Genomic DNA, 22,482 nt, shown 5'->3' on the forward strand with positions numbered 1-22,482 from the left:
TACTTCTTTGGACATTTCTTTTCACCTTGATTTAAAGAAAAAAAACAAAAACAGAAACAAACCTAAACAACACTTTGATATTTGAATTTGAATAGGAATTTTTTCAGCCCATTAACTGACTTTTAACAAGATCTTAGTTAAAGATAAAGGCTTCCGGGCCTCCCTGGTGGCGCAAGTGGTTGGGAGTCCGCCTGCCGATGCAGGGGATACGGGTTCGTGCCCCGGTCTGGGAGGATCCCATATGCCGCGGAGCGGCTGGGCCCGTGAGCCATGGCCACTGAGCCTGCGCGTCCGGAGCCTGCGCGTCCGGAGCCTGTGCTCCGCAACGGGGGAGGCCACAACAGTGAGAGGCCCGCATACCGCAAAAAAAAAAAAAAAAAAAAAAAAAAAAGATAAAGGCTTCCTTTTTTTTTTTTTTTTTTATGTAAGTAGGTCCCACAGAAAATTAGGGATATACTTACACTAAAAAATGTCTATGTTTATCTGAAATTTATATTTAACTGGATGTCCTTTATTTTTATTTGCTACCTCTGGCAAGCCTATAGTCAAATGAAGGGGATGATGATGACCTGAGGATCAAGAAGAAAGGAGGGAATGTTATGCTGAGTAGTAGGGGTGCATCTTGTTATTTTTCCCTGCATGGCAATAAGCAATACCATTTCACGTAATTTTTTTTTTCTTTTTAAGAAGACAGATGCCTTGGAGAAACATGTTAAGATTACTCTTTGCATCTAGGTCATTTTAGTATGTTATATTCATAATTTTTTCCCCAAATAGTGAGTTCTTTGTTTTTTAGAAAAGCTAAACACATATAGAAAAGTAATATATGAAGGAATCAGTGTGATGCTAAAATTTTGAATTCATGTAGGACCACATATTGGTACAACTGAGCAGAACTCCATTCCCGGGAGTATGTAGTTATGTATCTTAAGGTTTTTCTTATGTGGTACATAATCTTATGGATTGGCTATGATGCATATAGATGTTGAATTGGCCTTGAAATAGTTCAGCTCCATGTAACACAGCCTGGCTCCTGAACCGTCTTCTAGGCACTAATCATCCTCAGAATCATCCAGTCAAAGGGAACTGAGTTTGTTTTGTGAGTAAAGGATTGACTTTCATCTGTTTTCTTCAGTTTACATCACTTAACTTTTTCCCTAAAATTAAATTTCCTCTAGGTTTCCTCTGAAACTCACCTCCAGTCATCTTTGGATAAATTTACCAGGACATTCATTTCTTCTTCTTGCATAAGTCGATAAGCTGCACTCACATGGTGATTTTCAAGGACGGAGCGATCATTATACAAAATGGCAACATCTGACCTAAGAATTAAAAACAAAATGCCAAGTAGAGGATTTCTTTAGACCTCATGAGTGTCTTTGAAAACTACTCAAGTCATAAGACAAAATATCATCCGTAAAAATCCTATAATTAAACACCCAGACTTATGAAAGTACTTAGTTTCCTTTCTTTTTGTTTTTTACTGTATGATAATTTTAAAAAATAGCATTTATTTTTTAGAGCAGTTTTAGGTTCACAACAAAATTGAGCAGAAGGTACAGAGATTCTCCATATACCCCCTGGTCCCCACACATGCATAGCCTCCCCCATTATTAACATCCCCAATCACAGTGGTACACTTGTTGAAATTGATGAATCTACACTGAATATCATTATCACTCAGAGTCCATAGTTTACATTAAGGGTTTACTCTTAGTGGTGTACATTCTATGGGTTTGGACAAATGTATAACGACATACATCTACCATTGTTGTATTATACAGAGTATTTTCACTGCCCTAGAAATCCTTTGTGATCTGCCAATTCATCCTTCCGTTCCCATCCCCTGAACCCTCGGCAACCCCTGATCTTTTTATTGTTTTCACAGTTTTGCCATTTCCAGAATGTCATATGGTTGGACTCATACAGGATGTAGCCTTTTCAGATTGAATTCTTGAACCTTTTAGTATGCATGTGAGCTACCTTTATATCTTTTCATGGCTTGATAGCTCAATTCTTTTGAGCACTAAATAATATTACATTATCTGGATGTATCACAGTTTATTTATCCACTCACCTACTGAATGACATCTTGGTTGCTTTTAAGTTTTGGCAATTATGAATAAAGCTGCTATAAACACCTCTGTGCAGGTTTTCGTGTGGACATAAGTTTTCAGCTCTGTTGGGTAAATACCAAGGAGAGTGATTGCTGGCTCACATGGTAAGAGCATGCTTAGTTTTTTAAGAAACCACCAAACTGTCTTCCAATACAGCTGTACCATTTTGCATTCTCATCAGCAATGCACGAGAGTTCCTGTTGATCTACATCCTTACTAGCGTTTGGTGCTGTCAATGTTCTTGATTTTGGCCTTTCTAAAAGATGTGTAGCGATATCTCATTGTTCAATTTGTATTTCCCTGATGACATATAATATGGAGCATCTTTGCATAAGCTAATTTGCCATCTGTGTATCTTCGTTGGTGAGGTATCTGTTAAGAACCATTTTTAAATCAGGTTCTTTATTTTCTTATTGTTGAGTGTTAAGACTTCTTTATGTATTTTGCACAATAGTCCTTTATCAGATGTATCTTTTGCAAATATTTTCTCCTACTCTTTGGTTGATCTTGTAATTCTCTTGATATTGCCTTTCATAAAGCATAAATTTTTAATTTTAATGAGGTCCAGTTTATCAGTTATTTCTTTCAAGAATTGTGCTTTGGTGTTGTATTGAAAAAGTCATTGCCACGCCTAAGATCATCAAATAAAGTACTTAAGTTGCACTATTGAAATTGGTATTCTAGCATAAGTGTTCCAAGTGTTCTCAAATCTGTATAATTGAGCCCTTGCTTCTTCTTCTTCTGTTCCCTTAAGTTGCCAGATCACTTTGCAAGTGTGGAATGGAAGGAGAGCTTCTATGTTCAGTGCAGTGTCCCATGCATATAAGTTGGCAACTTGCAGGTAGGCAGTAAAAATAGCACCAAAGGAAAGTCAAGGTAAAACCTGTAACAGTTTTGCTACCACTTTCACCAACACGCAACACACTCCTCTCACTTTTCCTTCCTCCTGGTAGACACATATTCTGTCAGCACTAAAAATGTCTCACTAAGACTATTTCAGGCTTTTCAGTGGGTAGCGATCTAGCACTGACCTTAGCACTGAAAGTTTACCAAAGAGTAGACAATGACAAATAAAAGAAAGAACTAAGAAATCTGGCTTCTGTAGCAAGCAACTTATTTGAGATCTGTATCTAATAGTCTGGTGGATAAACCAAGCTTGATTATTAATCTAACATAGGGGAAATGACCTATTAGGCAGTGGAATAATTACTTCCTCTTTTGTTCCTAGCACTATCATAAAAGTAGAATAACATATGTAGTTAGCTAATAGCATATAACCCCAAAATAGATTTTCTTTTAATCATCCCAGCCTTGGCCTAAAAATTTTATTAGCAATAATCATGGCTCGATACACAGAAAACTGAACTAGGAGAGCATACATGAAATCCCTGTTTGAGAGGAAATTAAATAGATCTTGTCCAAGTATCTCCAGAAATTTGCTGAGATCATGAGGAAAACTGTGATTTGCAAATCACATATTTTGTATCATACAATCTCAAATCTAGCCATGGCAGTTTTGCCAGGGTTATTGCATGATGTGGATCTAAGTATCACTATTTCTTCCTCTCAGCAACAAGCAAAGATGTGTTTTTTAACCAGATTTAATTGTAGCAAATTATGTGTGATTTTGTCTCATAAATCCAAAAGGACGCTGAGAATACAGAATGGTCTAAATGTTTGAGATAATCTTTGACTGCTATGGAGAGAACAAGATTCTAAGCAATACCCAGTGTCCATGGTTACATGTAGCTTGGCATTTTCTTTTCACAAAGAGGAAATTATTTCTATTTATTTACACTTTCAAGGATTGTATGAATTATAATGTCTGTATTGAACTCAAATCTAGCCTTGCACTATGTTTAAATTATTTTTCAGTCATTTTGCATTATCCAGTAAGTAGGTTTCCATATTAGAAAAGCAACTCTAAATCCAAGTAACAATGAATAATATAAAATATGATAGAATTATTGACATCAGTAACATAAAACCAATATATACTTGGACAAAATGTGAAGCCAATAATTTCAAAAACCACATCATATTGTTGCATTTGTGATCATTACAACTTTTTTGTTCATAAAATGTTCAAGTTCTTGTAGAATTAATCTACTAAATAATTGATGCTGATAAACAATATATAAGAAAATAAGTAAAATACTAGACCTTTCCCCAGTTTTTATACAGAGCTTCTTAATATAAAATGGTAAAAAGTGTATTCTTCTTCATCCTCCTCTCTCTCCTCTTTCTCCTCCTTCTTTTCTCCATTTCCTTTTCCTTCTCTGCAGTCTAAAGTATAAGTAGATCAGGACTCTTCATCCAGTTGTAAATCAATGGTAAAAGGTGAAATCTAGAAGTGATAATTTAATATTGCTGCTGGAGGCCAGTCCATTGCCTTTACTTTTCAAAATAGAAAGAGCAAGAAATATTTATTGGAAGCAAATCACTTGCTCCCTTCTCCAATTCCTAAAACTGTGGTCCTACACTGGGCCCAGCTCAGTAATGAGCTGTCTTTAATTAAAATCCCACTTATTATGAATTTGGTGGATATAGAAGAGCCTTTGCTAAGCAAAAATGGTCTGCATAGTTTACCTTTCCTTTGATGTTTAACACAAATGAAAACGGGACATCTCTATACTCTACAAATGTGTAGGTTAATAACATCCCTGCTGTACAACCAGACTTCAAGGTCTTCCTTTTCACTTTATGCTCTGTCAATCTGGGAGACTCTAGGGATAGACAGAATGCTTTCCCCAACATTTCATTGTTTGAATTTCAACTTTCCCTCTGTCTCTGTCAAGGGGCCATAATTTTCAAGTCCATCCATTTAAGGCTGTAAAAGATTGACTGTTATATGTCTGCCTCTACCCATGGGAGCAGAGTTATGTAAATAGACTGGATTGAGACTAAGTGGCCATCATCTCAGCTTCTCAACCCTACTATTGCCACCAGCTGACTATGTGCATATAGTTAGGTAATTTCACCTATTAAGATCTTTGTTTTCTTTTCTTAGACTGTGAGGCTTAGACCAGATGATCTATAATGTGGATCTCAGTCACTGTAGGATCCCTTGAAGCTCTAAAATATTCAGTATTTTTTTTTTTTTTTTTGTAGTACGCAGTCCTCTCACTGCTGTGGCCTCTGCCGTTGAGGAGGACAGGCTCCGGACGTGCAGGCTCAGCGGCCATGGCTCACAGGCCCAGCCGCTCTGCGGCATGTGGGATCCTCCCGGACCGGGGCATGAACCTCTGTCCTCTGCATCGGCAGGCAGACCCTCAACCACTGTGCCACCAGGGAAGCCCTAAAATGTTCAGTATTTTAATAAAATGTTCCATGCTCCCCACATCAAAACAACAAATTCCTATAGCTGGAAAATCAGTTTTTAGAAATATTGCTCTTAAAATACAAATGAACAGACCACACAAAAACCTGCACATGAACATTTATGGCAGCTTTTTCATAAATGCCAAAATTTGGAGGAAACCAAGACATCCTTCAATAGTTGAATACGTGAACTCTGGTATATCCATGCAATGGAATATTATTCAGCAGTAAAAAGAAATGAGCTATCAAGTCATGAAAAGACATAGAGGAACCTTAAATGCATATTGTTAAGTGGAAGAAGCCAGTTTGAAAAGGCTTCATACTGCATGATTTCGAATACATGACATTTTGGAAAAGGCAAAACTAGAGATCTTAACAAGATCAGTGATTGCCATGGGTAAAGGGGGAAGGAGGGAGGGAAGAATGAAAAGATGAAGCTCAGGGGACTTTTTAGGTCAGTGAAACTATTGTGAATGATACTATAATGGTGGATACATGGCATTATACATTTGTAAAGCCCGTAAAATGTATAACACAAACAGTAAACCAAAATGCAGGCTATAGATTTTAGCTAATAATAATGTATCAATATTGATTCATCGATTGTAACAAATGTACCATACCTGATGTAAGATGTTAACACTAGGTGAAACTGTGGGGTTGGAGAAGGAGTATGTGGAAACTTTGTACTTTCTGTTCAATTTTTATGTAAACCTAAATCTACTCTAAGGAATAAAGTCTATTAATTTTAAAAAATGAACAAACAAAAAATAACTGGGTTTAGTTTTCCCTCAACAAGAATAGAGAGCTCTACAGTAGTTCCAGAAAGAAACCAGTCTCTCGACTTACATCTCCATCTTAAGCATCTCTGACTAGTGAAAGACGTAGAAATTCAGGATCCTATGTAAACAAGTGAATTGGATCCTGATGGGTCTTAAACCAAATTCTGTTTCCCGGGTACTGAAATCTCTTTGCAGCCAAAAAGAGCTTAGAGCCCCTTTCTATTATGGACTGAATCATGTTCCCCCCAATTTATATGTTTATATAACCCCAGTACCTTAGAATGTGACTGTATTTGGAGATAAGGCCTTTAAAGAGAAAATTGATGTTAAAAGAGGTCAAAGGGTGGGCCCTAATCCAATATGACTGATGTCTTATAAGAAGAGAAAGAGACCCTGAGGTACGTTCAAGCACAGAAAAAAGGTCATGTGAGGACACAGCAAGAAGTCAGCCATCTGCAAGCCAAGGGGAGAGACCTCAGAAGAAACCAAACTTGCTAACACTTTGATCTTGCATGTCCAATCTTCAGAACTGTGAGAAAATGTCTGTTATTTAAACCACCGAATCTGTAGTATTATGTAATATTCCTAACAGACTAATACATCTCTACTCTGGTATTTTGATTCTAATAACTGCCATTATCACCATAATTAAAAATCTAATTTTCTAATTATTTTAAATTTAATATTGCATGCTAACCTGCAAATAAGATTTCTTTGATCTTTAGATTTTTTTTCAGAAGTGCAACTTCATTACTTTCAAATATATAATGACACCAGACTGATGCCGTGAACAATAATGTTGTAAGATTTGTCCCAGTGAATAAATGTCTGACTTGTGTGATAGTTTAGTGCAAGTCTGGGCAAAGAAAAATTATCTTATACATTTTTATGTTCTTTAAATTGCTAAATATGCCACCAAAATACAAGATTCTTGATAAATAAGCATTGCTGATTGAGGTGTTTCAAGCTTAAGACATTTTGCTAAAATCTATTCTTATTAGACATCTTCATTATTATTTTGAAATCCTCTTAAAAATAAGTAATATTCAGAAAAATAAATTTCAAGTTTTAACTTAGAAAAGTTAATCCTTTATCTAACTTACCTTGTCTGAATATGAAAATTGTTTGTAGTTCCCGTATGCTCATAATCATGAATGGCAGCAGCAAAGACCATTGCTAAAATTTCCAGTTCAGTGAGCCAGTGCTATTAAATTAAACAAAGATTCCATCATATCAAAAAGCAGAGTCAATGTTGTCTCTCTACAAAATAAATATTTTCATTGCACACAGTATAAATCAATATATAAAATTGTTATATGAATTTTAAATAATTTTTTCCCTATTTTACCTCCATTAATTGTGCATAATGGATTCTTCATGAGGCTGATGATTGTTTCATGGCTTGTTAAGTTAAAAATTCAGACATTATAATTTTCCTTGCTAATTGGAAAAGAAGTAATTTTCTATGATTTAAAAGGTGAACTCTAAATGGATCTTGAATTTACAGCCTTACCAATTTGGGATCTCATGAAATCATTTCAGTTTAGTGATTTTTAACATATAACTCATACAACACTAAAATGTCTTTTAGCACAACTTTTGTAGAAGACCCTACTATTAGAAAATTTTCCACCTGTGAGTTGAAAATATTCACTTTGGTCATTAGAGAAATTGAACTTAGTTTTTATATTTAGAGATTTAGAAGAGTTTCCAAGAATTTATCAAGATTGTTCTTCATGATACATATATTCTATGACTATACAATTGAACTTAATAGCAATGAAAGAATAAATGCTTTCACATAAAATCCAGAGCACTGCTTCATATACATTGATTTTGTTGTTGTTGTTGTTATCAATCGGTTGGTTTTAATAAAATTTCTCTGCTGTTATAAGTCCATTTAGGTAATTTGATAGTTTATTCATTACTCACATTTTGCATAACACTTTAAATGCATTGTTCAATATGATAATCACATATGACTATTTAAATTAAAAATAAATAAAATTAAGTAAAATTAAGTTCACTTTTTCAGTTGCAGTAGCCACATTTCAACTGCTCAGTAGTGGCAAGTGGTTATCTTATAGAACAGTACAGATACAAAATACTTCCATCACCACAGGAAGTTCTATTGGAGAGCGCTGTAAGTAGGTGGTACTTGATGGTAAGAATAGAGGATCCAAAATGATGTGGAACTTGCTCTTAGTGGTTTTATGCCATACACTTGAAACAAAGACCTTGCACAAAGCAGCAAAAAATATAAAGTACATGCATACTTGATGAAAACTCACAGAATAGAAGGGCAGATAGGACATCTGTTTGGTGGCAATGGATCTTGGAAGAAGGATGGACAAAGATTGGTAGCTAAATGCAAGATTGGGAACAGAGAGCTTCTAAATAGAAAGAGTAAATATGGAATGATACCATAGAGGCCTGTACAGAAATTGAATTGTTAATAGTACAATTGTGTTGGAGAGTCAAGTGAAGTGAGATTGAAGGTGGAGTATGGGAAAGAATTGATAAGCTACGTTGATTAGAGGTGATGAATTAAGATTTTGAATAAAAGGCAACAGGAAGCCACTGTAGGTCCATGAGTCTAACAGTGGAGGTGACACTGTTGAGTCTCATGATTGCTAAAGGCACAGTCTTATTCATCTTTGCTCCTTTCATATAACCCATCATGGTATTTGGCACATAGTAGGAACTTGGCATTTGTCTGTTGAATTGAATTTCACTAGTTTTGCATTTAGAAGAGGTAATAGGGAATAGTGGAAAGAGACCGTGGAATCAGAGAATCCTGATTTTAAGCCTTTGTTAATCCTCAGGCAAATAAGCTATTTACCCTCTCAGGCACAGTTTCCATGAAAATAGAATTAGTGATCATTCCCCTGTGGACTTTAAAAGAAATTTAAAGTTGATGTATGTGCTGTGCCTATTACAAGTCTTAATATACAGTAAAATACAGAATAAATGGCATTTTACTGAACTTATTACTTTAAAGACATTGTTTAAGGTATTGAATCTGGAAAATAATAATGAGTTAACATATCTTTAGTGATTGCAATTCAAGAATAAATGCCTCACAGTAGGATGACTGAAGCAGAAATGATTTTTAAAACTAAGGAGAGTTGATATAACTAGCTGCACTGTGTTTATAGGTGCACTTAATTGTGAGTCATTAAAAGGAAGGAAATTACCTCATTAAAGGCCTATATTACAGGCTGAACTGGGACTGAGCCTCCAATGTCCCCATTGAGACTGTGGAATTAAACACCATGAACTGAATAGCAATTGAAGATAAACCAGATTTTGTAACCCCAGAAATCCATTGTTTTAATAGCCAGAAAATTGTTATTAGAAAAAAAATCACCTATTTTCTTAAGTATTTCCTATTGGTTATATTTAAGATTTACAGACTTACCTGTGATTTTTAAAAAGCAATATTCTATATCTACTAAGATAATATAGAATATGAAGCTGCAATTGTAAAATAATTAAATTAGGAAATAAGAGATGAGTTTTAATTATAGATTATCTCATAAGTATTTAAAATTATTATCTTCCTGTCAAAATTGATTATACATGTTTCCTGTTTTTAGTCTCATTAATCTCTGCCTCCTATAAGTAGTACTTCCTTCATCAATTCATCTTACTTATTGCCACAGTATAGTCTTAACAATTAAGTTTACATTATAAACTAGTTTGGGAAGAGAGAAACATTGAACATTCACACTTAATTGAAAAATACATCTATTTCATATTAGTGAAAGCAGAATTGGGAGCTGATTTTTATGTCCTTAGTTGACAATTCATTTTACACTGGTGTTGAATGAAAATTCTAAGTCAGAAAATGGTTGCTTAAATTCATGAATTTTGTAAATGACTCATGATGACAAGTCAGAGAGAATAAGTCTGAATCATATCGTTCTTCCCAACTAGAACAGTGGTCAGTCCATAACCTAAGTTCTTCTGATTCTTAATAGGCAGAAATAAAAGGTTAAAATGAAGAGTCATGAGCAGTGTAGACATTGTGCTTCATCTAAACTGCATTTTGCCTAAAGAATTGCTCAGGTAGACTTGCTGTAAAATGCGCAGTCCTCAAATTATACCAGAGAGAGGTATTGACTGCCATTAATAGCATGTACAATGTTGATGGAAAGAAAGGAGAAGGAACTAACATTAACTGGACTTTTTAGGTAGATGGTTTCATTTAATTTTTATAATCACCCTATTTACCATTTACTAGGTAAATGTTTTAAATCTTATTTGGCAAATAACACAGCTGAATCCTAAAGAATTGAATCAACCTGTCAAAGGTCACATAGCTCTCAAGTGGCAGAGCAGGAATTCAAACTAAAATCTGATTCCAAAATTTCTGTTCTTTCCACAGATCACAATATTCCTTCCTCCTATGGATGACAATAGCTTTCATTATTCCAGGGTGGTAATATGCTGAATACATTCTTCTAAGATTTCAAAAGTAGAATTCCTAGATAATTTAACTAAATACACTGATAGGTAGAGAAGCTAACAAAGCTTTAAGACTTAGGATGTAATTTTCATATCTGAATTATTTAATGTGTGTGTGTGTGTGTGTGTATGATAGAGAATGTATATGTGTATATGTATAGGCCTGGGAGAATTTTAGGTCAGAAAATCACATTGACATATTAGCTCCTGGTGTGTCTAAAAGGGCATAATTAACAACCCCTTTAGCTTACATGATAGGTAGGGTTGGACCTTTTTTTCTCTATCCCTTTGAATAGACTGAGGTACTTTGCTATAACTTACTCAATACGGAAAGCGAGTATATTATAATAATATTAACATATAATACGCATAAGTTAATATATAATATATAAATTACGAATAATTTTTACTAATAGCTATTAGGTTTCAGGAACTAGGTTAGGATTACACATATGATATCATTACACCTCACTGTTGTACTACAAGGTAGTTGGTATTATTAACCACATTTTAGTGACAAGGGAACAGATATGGAGAGCAAGTGAGCTAGGAAGTGGGGAAGTAGGGTTTTAAATCTGTGTTTGCTTGCCTTGAAAGCCCACACTCTTCCAAACACTGTTGTATTGGAAGCCATTTACAAGAACAGAATTTCCATGTAGTTTGCAGAACAGAGACATAGTGGCGAATTTCTGTAGATTGGAGAAAAATTAAGTAATTTCAGAGTGTGAGGGGCTATTTCTGGGTGTAGTCAGTGGACTACAAGTTCCAAAGGAATAGTTTTCAAGTTATCTCTGTTTCTTCTACTCTCAGTATTAGAGGGAACGCAGTGCCAGGAGCCCTCAAGCACAAGTGTTCCCTTGCCAAAGCCCTCAGATGATTTTATATTCAAAGAGACATTTGGAAGTGGCTTGGCAGCATTCGGTGAAGCATTTGCTCTTTAGCAAATGGATTGAGCTACCACACACCCGTATCACTGTGGCACTACACCTGGCTACAAATTAAGTGACAAAAGGAGAGAGAGGGAGACAGAGGGTGTCCTGGCATCCTCTCTGCACTGCCTACTCCCCGGCCTGAGAGTGTCCCAATATGACATTAACAAACTGAAGGACAATGGCTTCACCCCAATCCCTTTCAGGCAATGGTCCTGTGAACGTTTTGCAGGTGACAGGCTGCACTAGTCATCCGACAGTGCTGGGCTGCTACTGGAGTGCTCCATAAATGTCATGCTGATAAGACCATCTTGAAACAGCAGGAGATGACTAAAACACTAAAGTAAGTGACCCTGTCTTCTCCATATCAAAGCCTAGGGGTTTCAGTTAAATGAATATTTCTGTAATGCTTTATTTTTTGTTTCAAAGAACCAGCACATTCATATGTATGAAAATTGATACTCTCCTACTACCATCTTTTTAATCTAAAGAAAAGCCTATTAAAATAACTTGCAAAAAACTCTCAAGCTGGCAATGTAGCATAGTTTTGACAAAATAGTCAATAAACTGAAAATTCATTGTGCCTTTCCTTTCATCATCAATCATAAAATTTCTCATTAGTTTAAATGTATTCTCCCAATCCTGGACAACACTGACAGTCTTCCACCCGACTATTTTTGTAATGGCCAAACTAAGGGATAAGTAAAGAGTCCACCGACACTTTTCTTGGTAAAGGATGAATAAATTTAGAAATGTTTCTAAACCAAACCTGCTAAAGTAGAGTGAAGTTTTATATCTCAAAAAGTGACTATGTGATCTTTACTAACAACTTTAACTTTCTAAGAGTCATGCCAGGCTGGGCCAGATTTCCCCAGTCTTCCAGAGAAGTTGGAATGGCTTGTTAGATCCTGGAACAAGTCTTTCTTGCGAGTCTGAGGGTAAATGCACATTGTAGATTTGCATTTCTCTATTTACCCACCAATATAGCATCCCTCATCTGTTCAATGTCACCTTCAGAATAGAGGTTCTGAAGCTGAACTAGGAGTCTTTTATTTGGTTCCCTTTACACTTGTGGTACTTAAGCAAAAATGTATTTCAAAACAAAATCCTGGTTTCCTACCAGCCTGAAATGGCATATATCTTCTGGTTGTACTTCATAATTAAAGCAGAGATTTTTTTTTTATACCAAAGTAGGCATTACTTTTCCACTCCATTTTGTTCTGAGGAAACTTAATTAGTACAGTTTCTGTTTCAGACTAACACATACATATTTCACTTTTCAGTTAACTTTTCAAAGCCACAGAATTCAGGGAAGAGGAAATGCCAAACACTTGAAATGAAAACCACCTCACAATCAGATTTAATTCCAAGGCCTTGGAAAGGAAAAGCAAATCTAACCAGGAAGATGTTAAAGCAACTTTTTCAAGCGTTAACAGCATCTGCAGCTGTCAGGAGGCACTTTGTTTTTCACACTAATTGCCATGTATATCGAACCAAATGAAAACACAGAGTTCAAGAAACAGCTCTGACAATGAAGACTTATTAAACCAACAGAGCTTTAAAATAATTTGTGTGTATGTGTGCGTGCACACACACACATGCTAGAAAGAGAAACAGATAGAAAGTTACATATACTACTTTAAAAAACCTTACAATATTTCGAAGCTATATCTTTGAAAGTTTGAGTTTCTACTTATTATTGTTAAGTTCTACTTCCTCCCTTTAAATGTCAAATCAGACTCCTGGAATGAATGGTGAGTAAACTTCAACCAAGGACCAAGTTCAGCCATGACTGCATTTGATTTGGCTCGATGGGCACATTTATATCTTAACTGGGTGACACCCACATTTACATCTTAAAAAGAGAAAACAAAGGTATAAGGTTAACATCACATATAATTCAGCCTTCTAGAAGGCCACAGGAGAGTCATGCATCAGTGAAGGTTTTTGAGATTTTTACCTCCCCATAGTAGGCATTAACTCCAAAGCAGGTTATATTACTTAGTGATCCTGCCAATATAATGCATATTTCTATTGAATTGGTAGTGATATTCGAAGAAAATTCTTCATTAAAAGCCCAGCTGAGCTCCCAGCTATTAGCCATTATGAACTGCCAGCCATGTGAGTGAATCACTGTGGATGTCTTGCCCAGTGATGTCCTCAGATGTCTTTGACCATACTTGCTAGCTGGTCACAATCACACAAGAGACCCCAAATGAGAACCTTCTAGTTGGGACCCTTCTAACTACAGACACCCATGAGAAACAATGATAAATTATTGTTTTAAGCCACTGAGTTTAGAGTAGTTTGTCTTGGAGAAAACAGATAATTGGAACACGGGGCAGGAGTGGAATCTGAGCCCAAGGCATTGATGGATCTGCAACATTTTGGAGGCAAAAAAGATGGAGAAGTAAAATAGATAATTTCTTCATTCATCACATTTGACACCTTTGGATGAATCATAGCAAAGGGATCTTATGTGTAGTAAACCACACACTGGATTCTGGGGGAAAATGTATACAATTATCATCTGTATACAATAAACTTGGAGAATCATGTACCTGCTACAAGTTTTCAAGATCTTCAGGACTCTATACTGTGGCCCTAAGGGCTTTGTGTGGGACCAGGTAAGGAACACAGTCTCTGGGGTAGAATGATGAGATATGGAGGAGTACTGGTTACACAGATCTGAATGCCAATGAGACTTACCAATAAAGAGAATGCGACTTTTGAAATCTAAACAGGTAGGCAATGTAAATTATGGGGTTTGGTGGACCATTCTACTTATATGCATTTTATGGTACTGCTTCAGCCTAGGTTGATACATGAGGAATCAAAAATGTACTCAGATTCTGGGGATCTCACATGGCTCATACCCTTTTGAACCCATCCCAGTTTGGAACCTTCAGAAGGAAGGACTTCCCATCCCTTTTTATCCCTTGGAAGTAATCCTATGCTCTAAGACACTATAGAAATTCTAGGCAGTCCCAGACTTCCTAACATCTACTCATTTTTGTCCCAGGATTTGCACTGCTGAACCATTTATTCACTCATCAACTGATTCGTTCAAATACAAAGAGAAGGAAGAAGAATTCGGAAAAATCCAAATGAATAATTTCCAAAAATCCCTATTAGGATTTGATTGTAATTAGCAATGCAAACATGTAAAAGAGAAAAAGCTACTGAGGTCAGCTTGGGTGATGAAAGGAGGGGAGAGCACTACGACTAACTTTTATTCCAAAGACTTTTTCTCTAGGTCACTTTTCTGGGGGTTGATACCTATGGGAAAAGGAACTTACAAATGAAAAATGTTACACAGTCCAAATTTTGAAAAATTTGCGGTCTATTTTCATTTGCTTCTGGAGATCTTTTTTCACTGAGTTAAAATATTTTTTGAAAAATGAATATTATAAATAACTCATTAACCCTCAAAAATCCAGAAGATTATTATTTATAATACTTTTTTGAGTATTAAAGAGACAGTGAGAAGGGAATGGAATTTGATGTTGCAAACTAACAAACTTCAGTTACAAAGACTTTCTTACCATGATACCTGTATGAAGCATTATGTAATGAACGGTTTGAGTGACATCAGCTGCATGAATCAAATTGTGATACGGATTTTTGTACTTGCTGTAACCAACTTCTAAAGCTTCTGCAAAGGCAATTAGGCAAGAAACAGGAATCTGCAGAAAGTAACAATTATGATTATATTTTGACCAAAAGAGTGGCACTAAATCAACATGAGCACAAAGTTGTTTGGGATGGGATACATTAGTGAGTCAGATGTGGGTAGTAGTTTCTTAAAGTTAAATGTGGATTGTTCGGAAAAAACACTTCATTAACCTGTCAGTTTTCAATGCTGAGAAGGATTATAACCCCCAAGTGTTTAATTAAGATAGATGAAATAATAGTCTTACCCATACAGCAATCTTTAAATTTCGTATCTTTCAGAGTCAGATAAGAAGGATACTTCTTAAAGGGGTAAAATTTTCTAATTACAACTGGTGAAGTCTAGTTTTTCTATCGGTAATTCAAGGGGGTTAAAATAAATGACCTCCCAGTAAATTCTAACTCTAAAAATAACACGATTCCATAGATACAGGCCCAGAAATCTGAATCAAATCTGTTGCTGAGATGGCTCTAAGTGAAGTTAATTAGAAACCCTTTCATTTCAATTTAAGGAAAGCTGACAATAATGGTTCATTCTGCATTTTAGGAAAATCATATTTCTTTAAGACATAGATTCCAATCTTTACATGAGTGTTCTGTGAATAATTCAGGGGGATGTTTGTATCTTGTTGGAATGAGTCTATCATGGCCTTATGATACGCCAGTGGATATACAGAAATGTCAGTGATTTGTAGAGAATGGCTATATCAAGTGGTGAACTCGTCCCCTTAGTTCTGTGATCTGACAACCCAGAAACATTTTTAAATGGATTGATTAATGACCCAATGTTCTGCATTTTCATTCTTATTCAGATAACTCATTCTCAGAGCATTTTACTTTTGTTCCATGTTTCTGACCTTGAAACGGTTGATAAGATCATATCTGGTAAATAGTTCATAAATCATAAACTTCAGACTATGTTCTCCACTTGCTTCATTCAAGGCAAATACATCAAAAGACCATTTATCAACATCCTGTAGGAAAAAAAGTAAATATTTTAGTTGGCAATATCATATGATTCTGTTTCTTTCTATGAAAAAATTCTTGGAAAGCTCAGGCATTGTACATCCAGCAGGTCAGATTTCAATTCAGCACATCAAACTTCATTTTTACCAGTGTCTGATGTGACAGGGACACTTAGTATCTATGGATCCACAAAAGTGAGGTCAGTAATGCTTAAATTTTCCCCTTAACCCCAAGGTTATCCAATATGATGTAGCAAACCTGATAACTCTATAACACTGCCCATATTCTTAGTCTCTCTCCAAATGCATGCCATAAATCATTTTCCCAGAGTGGGCCTCATTTCAAGGTGGAATTGCAGGTTATGTGGGTGATGTAATTGAGAGAGAGAGGGAAGATAGCCCCAATTTACCTTTTCCACACACCCACCTGCTACATTGCTTGAAATTCTACCGTTTAAAAGTTACTAATTTGGTTTAAAGATTTGAAATTTTATGTCTTTTTTTTTTTTTTAAGATGAAGATGCTGTAGAGAGACAGAGCTCTCTCTCTCAGTAGAGTACTACTACCTTATTACTCACTCTAACCTTGGCTGATTCATTTTTACTTTCTACCAGGGCCAGATTGTAAGATAAAGGAAGTGGGTCTCTTGATTGAGGGGGAGGTTAGTAATTTTGGCATTTCAGGCAATTCCCCAGGGAAGTGGCCAGGCCTGTAGGGAAATAGATACCCTAGGAAAGTCCCCCCTAACTGTGGGAAAAGAGGGCAATGAGCAGGTATATCCAACTACTCCAGCCACCTCACGACTTTGATTCAGGTAATTCCAGGACAAAAACTTGCAGAGGGGTCCACAAAATGGACTTGTAGCAAGTGGTATCAGTACGTTAAGGAGGTATTAAGTACATCAGTACATTAAGGTAAAGCTTGAGTTGCAGTAGTAAATAAATCACTGAAACTTAAAAATCTACAGAAATACAGCAGAATCAGTTCTAATGATTATCCTAAATTATTAGCAAAGAAGGTCTAGTGTTTGCATACACACAACAGGTTTAGTATTGAACAGTAAGTGGACAACCTTAAAGCTATACATTAATTTTGAATTTGAGCAGGCCCTGTTTAGAACTTCATTCATTTAACACATTTCACAGAGGCCAACAATACATGCTGTAATATGCTGAAACTAAACTGAAAATCTGATAAAAAGTATCCAAACCATCTCTTAAAACTATTTCTTTCCACAAATAGTAACAATAACATCAAACGTGTTTTTAATCATTTCAAAACACCAGTGAAATATTTTTTGGTTTCCTTGGGTACCTTTGTTAAATCCCTTGCGTTTGGCCCTAATTTGATCCCGAAATACTTGCTTGATCAGTTTGTAAATTTAAAAATATCTCAAAGTTCTGTTAGAAGGCATTTACAATCAATAAAGGTCAAAGGAGACCAACAAATTTCACCAAATTCCAAAGCTAACACAGAATTAGTTCAGACTGTTACAGGCTGCTATTTACAGTTCCCAGTAGGGGTTTCCCACTGAGTAAAAGCTTAGCTCTCCATTTTGGGGGATTTTTTTTTATCAACAATGGTGATTTACATCTGTAAACTACTGCAGATGCTTGCCTTTTACTTTGTCAGATTGAGAACAAACAAGACAAGGATGTATCTCAGGAAATTAGAATTATTAAAACATTCTTAACTTAGTGATAATTCTCTTCAACCTGTTAGTTCATGTTTTCCCTACACTACATTTTAGAAAAATTTTTACATTCTCTCATACCAGAATACTCTGTTGGCTGGTTTCTAAGAAAAATAAATAAAAGTAAGTAATTTTCTTGCCCACAGTTCAGGAAATAATGAGGAAATCAAAATCTCTCAAGAGCCAAGGAGTAATTAATATCTGATAATGTGACATTTCAGTTATATACTTGCCTCTATTATCACTTTAGAAACATGAATATAAAAAAGCTTCTAAGAAAAACAAACTACATTTTTAAATGAATAAGATTAAAATCTAATATGCAGCAGAGAAAAAACAAATGCAAAGGGGATGCTTTAAAGGAAATTAAAGAACAAAAGAAAGCAATATAGATTTAAACTAGGAAAGGAGTTCAATAAATCAAAGATAAAATAACCCAGGATATTCTGTTGCTAGTATTCTTTAAGTTTGTGGTTAATACAAGAAAACCACCATTAAACTGTTAGAGGAGACAAAGTTGAATTTCCTACCCAAATTAAGTGATGGAATGAAATAAGGAATGTAGAATGATGAGCCTACAAAATGCCTCTTTAGTAATAAAGTCTAGGAATAGTGTGCGCGTGCACACACACACACATGCAATGGGAACAAGCAAGTCAAAAACTTTCACAACTTCAGATTTTCAACTCTAGTTATTTCTAACACATATAATACTGCAATTGGGCCTCAGACTAGGGCAGCCACAGAGACAAAAGATGTGAATTTCTTTTTTGTTTCCTTTCTTAATTTTATCTTACTTTTTATATTTTCTTGGACCTAAAATTCTAAACAATTTTACTCCATATAAGTTTTGCCTTTAACCATATTTGACTGAAATATCTTTTTATTTATAAAGCATTCAGCTCTTTCATAATATATAGTAACAAAATATGTGTATTCTGACAAGTGCTGGTGCCATCTCAAAATTGAATTCAAGATCCACCTAAATAAAGCATGAAGAAGAAGAAAACATCACACACATGTGTGTGTGTGTATATGTATGTACTGATATAGTTTGTTAGTGTAAATTGATCCTCATTTAAATCTACAATGAGTCATGACTTGAAACACATGACATTTTGTAAATGGTTAAAATATTTTTTACATTCCAACATGTAAGCTGCAGCAAAGACCTATTCTCATTTTCTCCTAGTCCTTTTAAGGAGATTAGAAAAAATGACTATTTGAAATACTAAAGTAATTGAACATTTTTTTTTACCTTTAATGTTACTATGACAGCTTCTGGATATACCAAACCAACCATGTGATAGGATTTTCTGTACATTCTGAAAAAGAAAAATAAGTGTATATGTAAAAATCAGTTACTCAAAGTTTTCAGCTATTTCTTAAGAACAAAGAAAAAATTACCTTTGATTTGTTTACCTTGTATCATGTTACAGTCTCCCTTTGTGGCAGCAATGATAACTATTGTCACCACTTATTAAGTATCTACAATGTGACAGATGCAAATAGTACATTTGCATCACAACCACAAAGTCAGTGTGATTTTAGATTCTATGTGAAGAGGTCTTTCCCTAAACGTCATCTTATTAAAAACAGAGACTGTCCTTTGCACAGGCAGCAACAACACCTTTTAGCATGCCACCACATGCATGACAGCACAGTAGTCTTGTTTTGTGTCTATTTGTGTTCCAAAATTTTCAGTCTGGCAGCTGAATGTCATGGAAATGTTTCCTTGATAGGTTTTTTTTCCCACAAAGTAAAAATTATAGGAGGGAATATGCACTATCATCAGAAATTACAGAGCCTTTTTTTTTAAGTTAAAAATATTGGAGGCAAACATATTGACAAAAATTGCTTAAGGTTGTTCAAATTGTCATTTAATATTATTTAATAAAGATTATCCAGAAAGAACAGGGTGTTTCTATTTTTATAATAGCATCAATAACAAAAATATTTTTTATTAATCAGTAATTTGTTGGAGTTTTCCAGCTTCCAATGGACAACCAAGATGACTTAAACCAAATATAAGAAACTCCTCCATTGATTCATGCAAAAATAGAATCAACATGATACCCTAATGGGTAGAAATAGCAATAGGTTTCTAATCAGGACCGAAAGAAACATGGCTCCTCCACAAAGTCCTGTGAAGAAAGAATTTAACTGATTATTAATCATGTCCCTTAATTTTTATATTGTTAGTCCACAAGCAAGCTACATTCCTAGACTATACTGCAGTAAACTCTCTTCCCAAGATGCCTGGACAAAACCATAATTTAATGATTATATCTTTAATTTATATTGGGGGTCAATATAAGAAATATAAGAACATAAGAAAATATTCTGCATCTTTTATAAAACCACTATGGGAAATACTAACCTTTTGATTCAATGTACCTTATATTAAAAATCCTTAAGATATTACTCAGTTTCTATGTAAAAGCTATCATTTTTTTCAAGATAATAAAAGCCAAGTAATTCTTCATGTTTTCCTTTTTAATCTTCACTTCTTGGAAGCTCAGAATTAAAATATTGTATTTACTTACATAGAGACTAGACTTCCTTGATAAAGTATCTTCCCATTTTATTACAGAGACCTTGTTACTTTATTTCCATGTTCCCATTTTATGTTTATCTTAAATGATGTTAAATAATTTTTAGGTGTGGCAATCAGTTATCATAAAAATGTATCCTTATCCTCTATCTCAATTGGAAGATTTCTTATAAGAAAAATACCTGTGTTAATTACTCCACTGAGATAGGTATAATTATTCTAATAATGCAGGGCAAGGAAACTATTTAATCACACTACAAAAGGCCCAGGAAATAATTGCTGTCAGTAATGATATTTAGTTCCTTTTTTTTTTTTTTTAGGAAACAAATAGTCTTTTCTATCTATTTTTTGAATCATTACTAAAAAATGGAAGTATGGGGGAAATGGAAGGATGATGGGCAAGGAAATAAAAAGGTCAGGAGGGGCTTCCCTGGTGGCGCAGTGGTTGAGAGTCCGCCTGCCAATGCAGGGAATACGGGTTCATGCCCCGGTCCAGGAAGATCCCACATGCCGCGGAGCGGCTGGGCCCGTGAGCCATGGCCACTGAGCCTGCGCGTCTGGAGCCTGTGCTCCACAACAGGATAGGCCACAACAGTGAGAGGCCCAAGTACCGCAAAAAAAAAGAAGAAGAAAAAAAAAGGAACATTAAAAATTAAGTAACTAAATCAGTGTGACTTCATGGCACAAAAGGCAGTATGATGGAGCAAAGAGCACACATGCTTTGGATCACAGGTTAGCCAATCACTAGTGTGACCTCTGGAAAGCTATTTAATGTCAGTCATCTGTCAAATGAGGATAATTACATGCTTTTTATGAAGAGTAAATGATATAAAGGACTAGCATAATATTATAAGTACTTGATACAAGAAAGCCGTTATCAGTGTTACTGTTCTCATCAATACCATTGGCTCCAATTCTGACGTTCTTCAAGGCTCTTTGGACTCAGTGAGAACTTTGATGTTTCTTAGACTTGGAGCAGGTCGAGAAATGAATATCCCTGTATATTCTCATTATATGGAATGTAAAGAAAGACAAGGAAGAAGATTACTCATCCAAGGAGAAGGAGAAACTTCTCCATTATCATTTTCTAACCCTATAATTGGGAATAGCATATTAGGATGAAAATTTAGAAATAGAAAATTAGGATGGAAAATTAGGAGTACTCATTCTGGAATCAAATGAATGTGGGAGAAACCTTAATACAGTGGCCTCACACTTGAGTAAATAGTCACTATATTACAAGCTGCTGAAAAAGAATAATGGATTTCCTGTTCTCCTACAGGTGGTTAAAGTCCAGCTGGAAATATGATAGGTTATTTTTGGAAGGTTTTTACTACAGTTACAAAATATAATTCAAAAACTTAAAAAAAACCTCTATCTTATGCCAGACACAGTTCTAAGCAAGAGACTATTCAGTGAAGAATAAGAAAAATATAAGTGCTGCTTTCATGAGGTTAATTCAGTGGCAAAGAGGGACAACAAATAAGAAATAATATATGATTAAAAACAGCACTAAATGCTATGAGGTAAACCACTGGTTGGGATAGAGAAAGTGATGAACAGTATACAGAGTAACCAGGAAAGGCCTCTGGAAAGATAGAAAGGGCTAGCCAGAGTGAAGGGTGGGGAAAATAATTTCTGATAGAGGGAAAATCAGGATTACTGGTCCCAAGGGAAGCAAGAGTTTAGGGATATTCATGGAGTTGAAATCACACTAGTATATAGATATTCAGGTAAGGGTGAAGTAGCATTAGATGAGTCTAGAAGGTAAGGGGGCCTAGTCATGCAAAGCCATGATACAGAAGTTGCCTTTAATACCAAGTGTAATGGTATATCAAGTGAAATGGTAAAAACAATCAGATGGTTTTAAGCTTAAGAATGACAGGAACTAATATTTTAAAAATCACTACAGAATGACTTGTTTGGAGAGGGCAAGTGAGGAAGAGGGGAGCCTAGTTGAAAGCTATTGTCATATTTCT

At 35.3% G+C, this 22,482-nt stretch overlaps 1 protein-coding gene across 6 annotated transcripts in view; it reads right to left on the reverse strand.

Annotated features, from left to right (window-relative positions):
* PDE1A (phosphodiesterase 1A) overlaps positions 1–22,482 on the reverse strand; it is a 356,805-nt gene that overhangs the window by 71,688 nt on the left and 262,635 nt on the right. For all 6 annotated transcript variants that reach the window (XM_060105857.1, XM_060105860.1, XM_060105858.1 and 3 more), the window contains 5 exons: positions 19,208–19,274; positions 16,149–16,265; positions 15,165–15,305; positions 7,324–7,424; positions 1,197–1,322 (listed from right to left, as the gene is read on the reverse strand). In XM_060105857.1, the coding sequence (XP_059961840.1) occupies positions 1,197–1,322; positions 7,324–7,424; positions 15,165–15,305; positions 16,149–16,265; positions 19,208–19,274 (552 nt within the window). The remainder of the gene's footprint in view (positions 1–1,196; positions 1,323–7,323; positions 7,425–15,164; positions 15,306–16,148; positions 16,266–19,207; positions 19,275–22,482) is intronic.

The sequence above is a fragment of the Mesoplodon densirostris genome, chromosome 8 (assembly GCF_025265405.1).
Source record: "Mesoplodon densirostris isolate mMesDen1 chromosome 8, mMesDen1 primary haplotype, whole genome shotgun sequence".
Classification (NCBI taxonomy): Eukaryota; Metazoa; Chordata; class Mammalia; order Artiodactyla; family Ziphiidae; genus Mesoplodon; species Mesoplodon densirostris.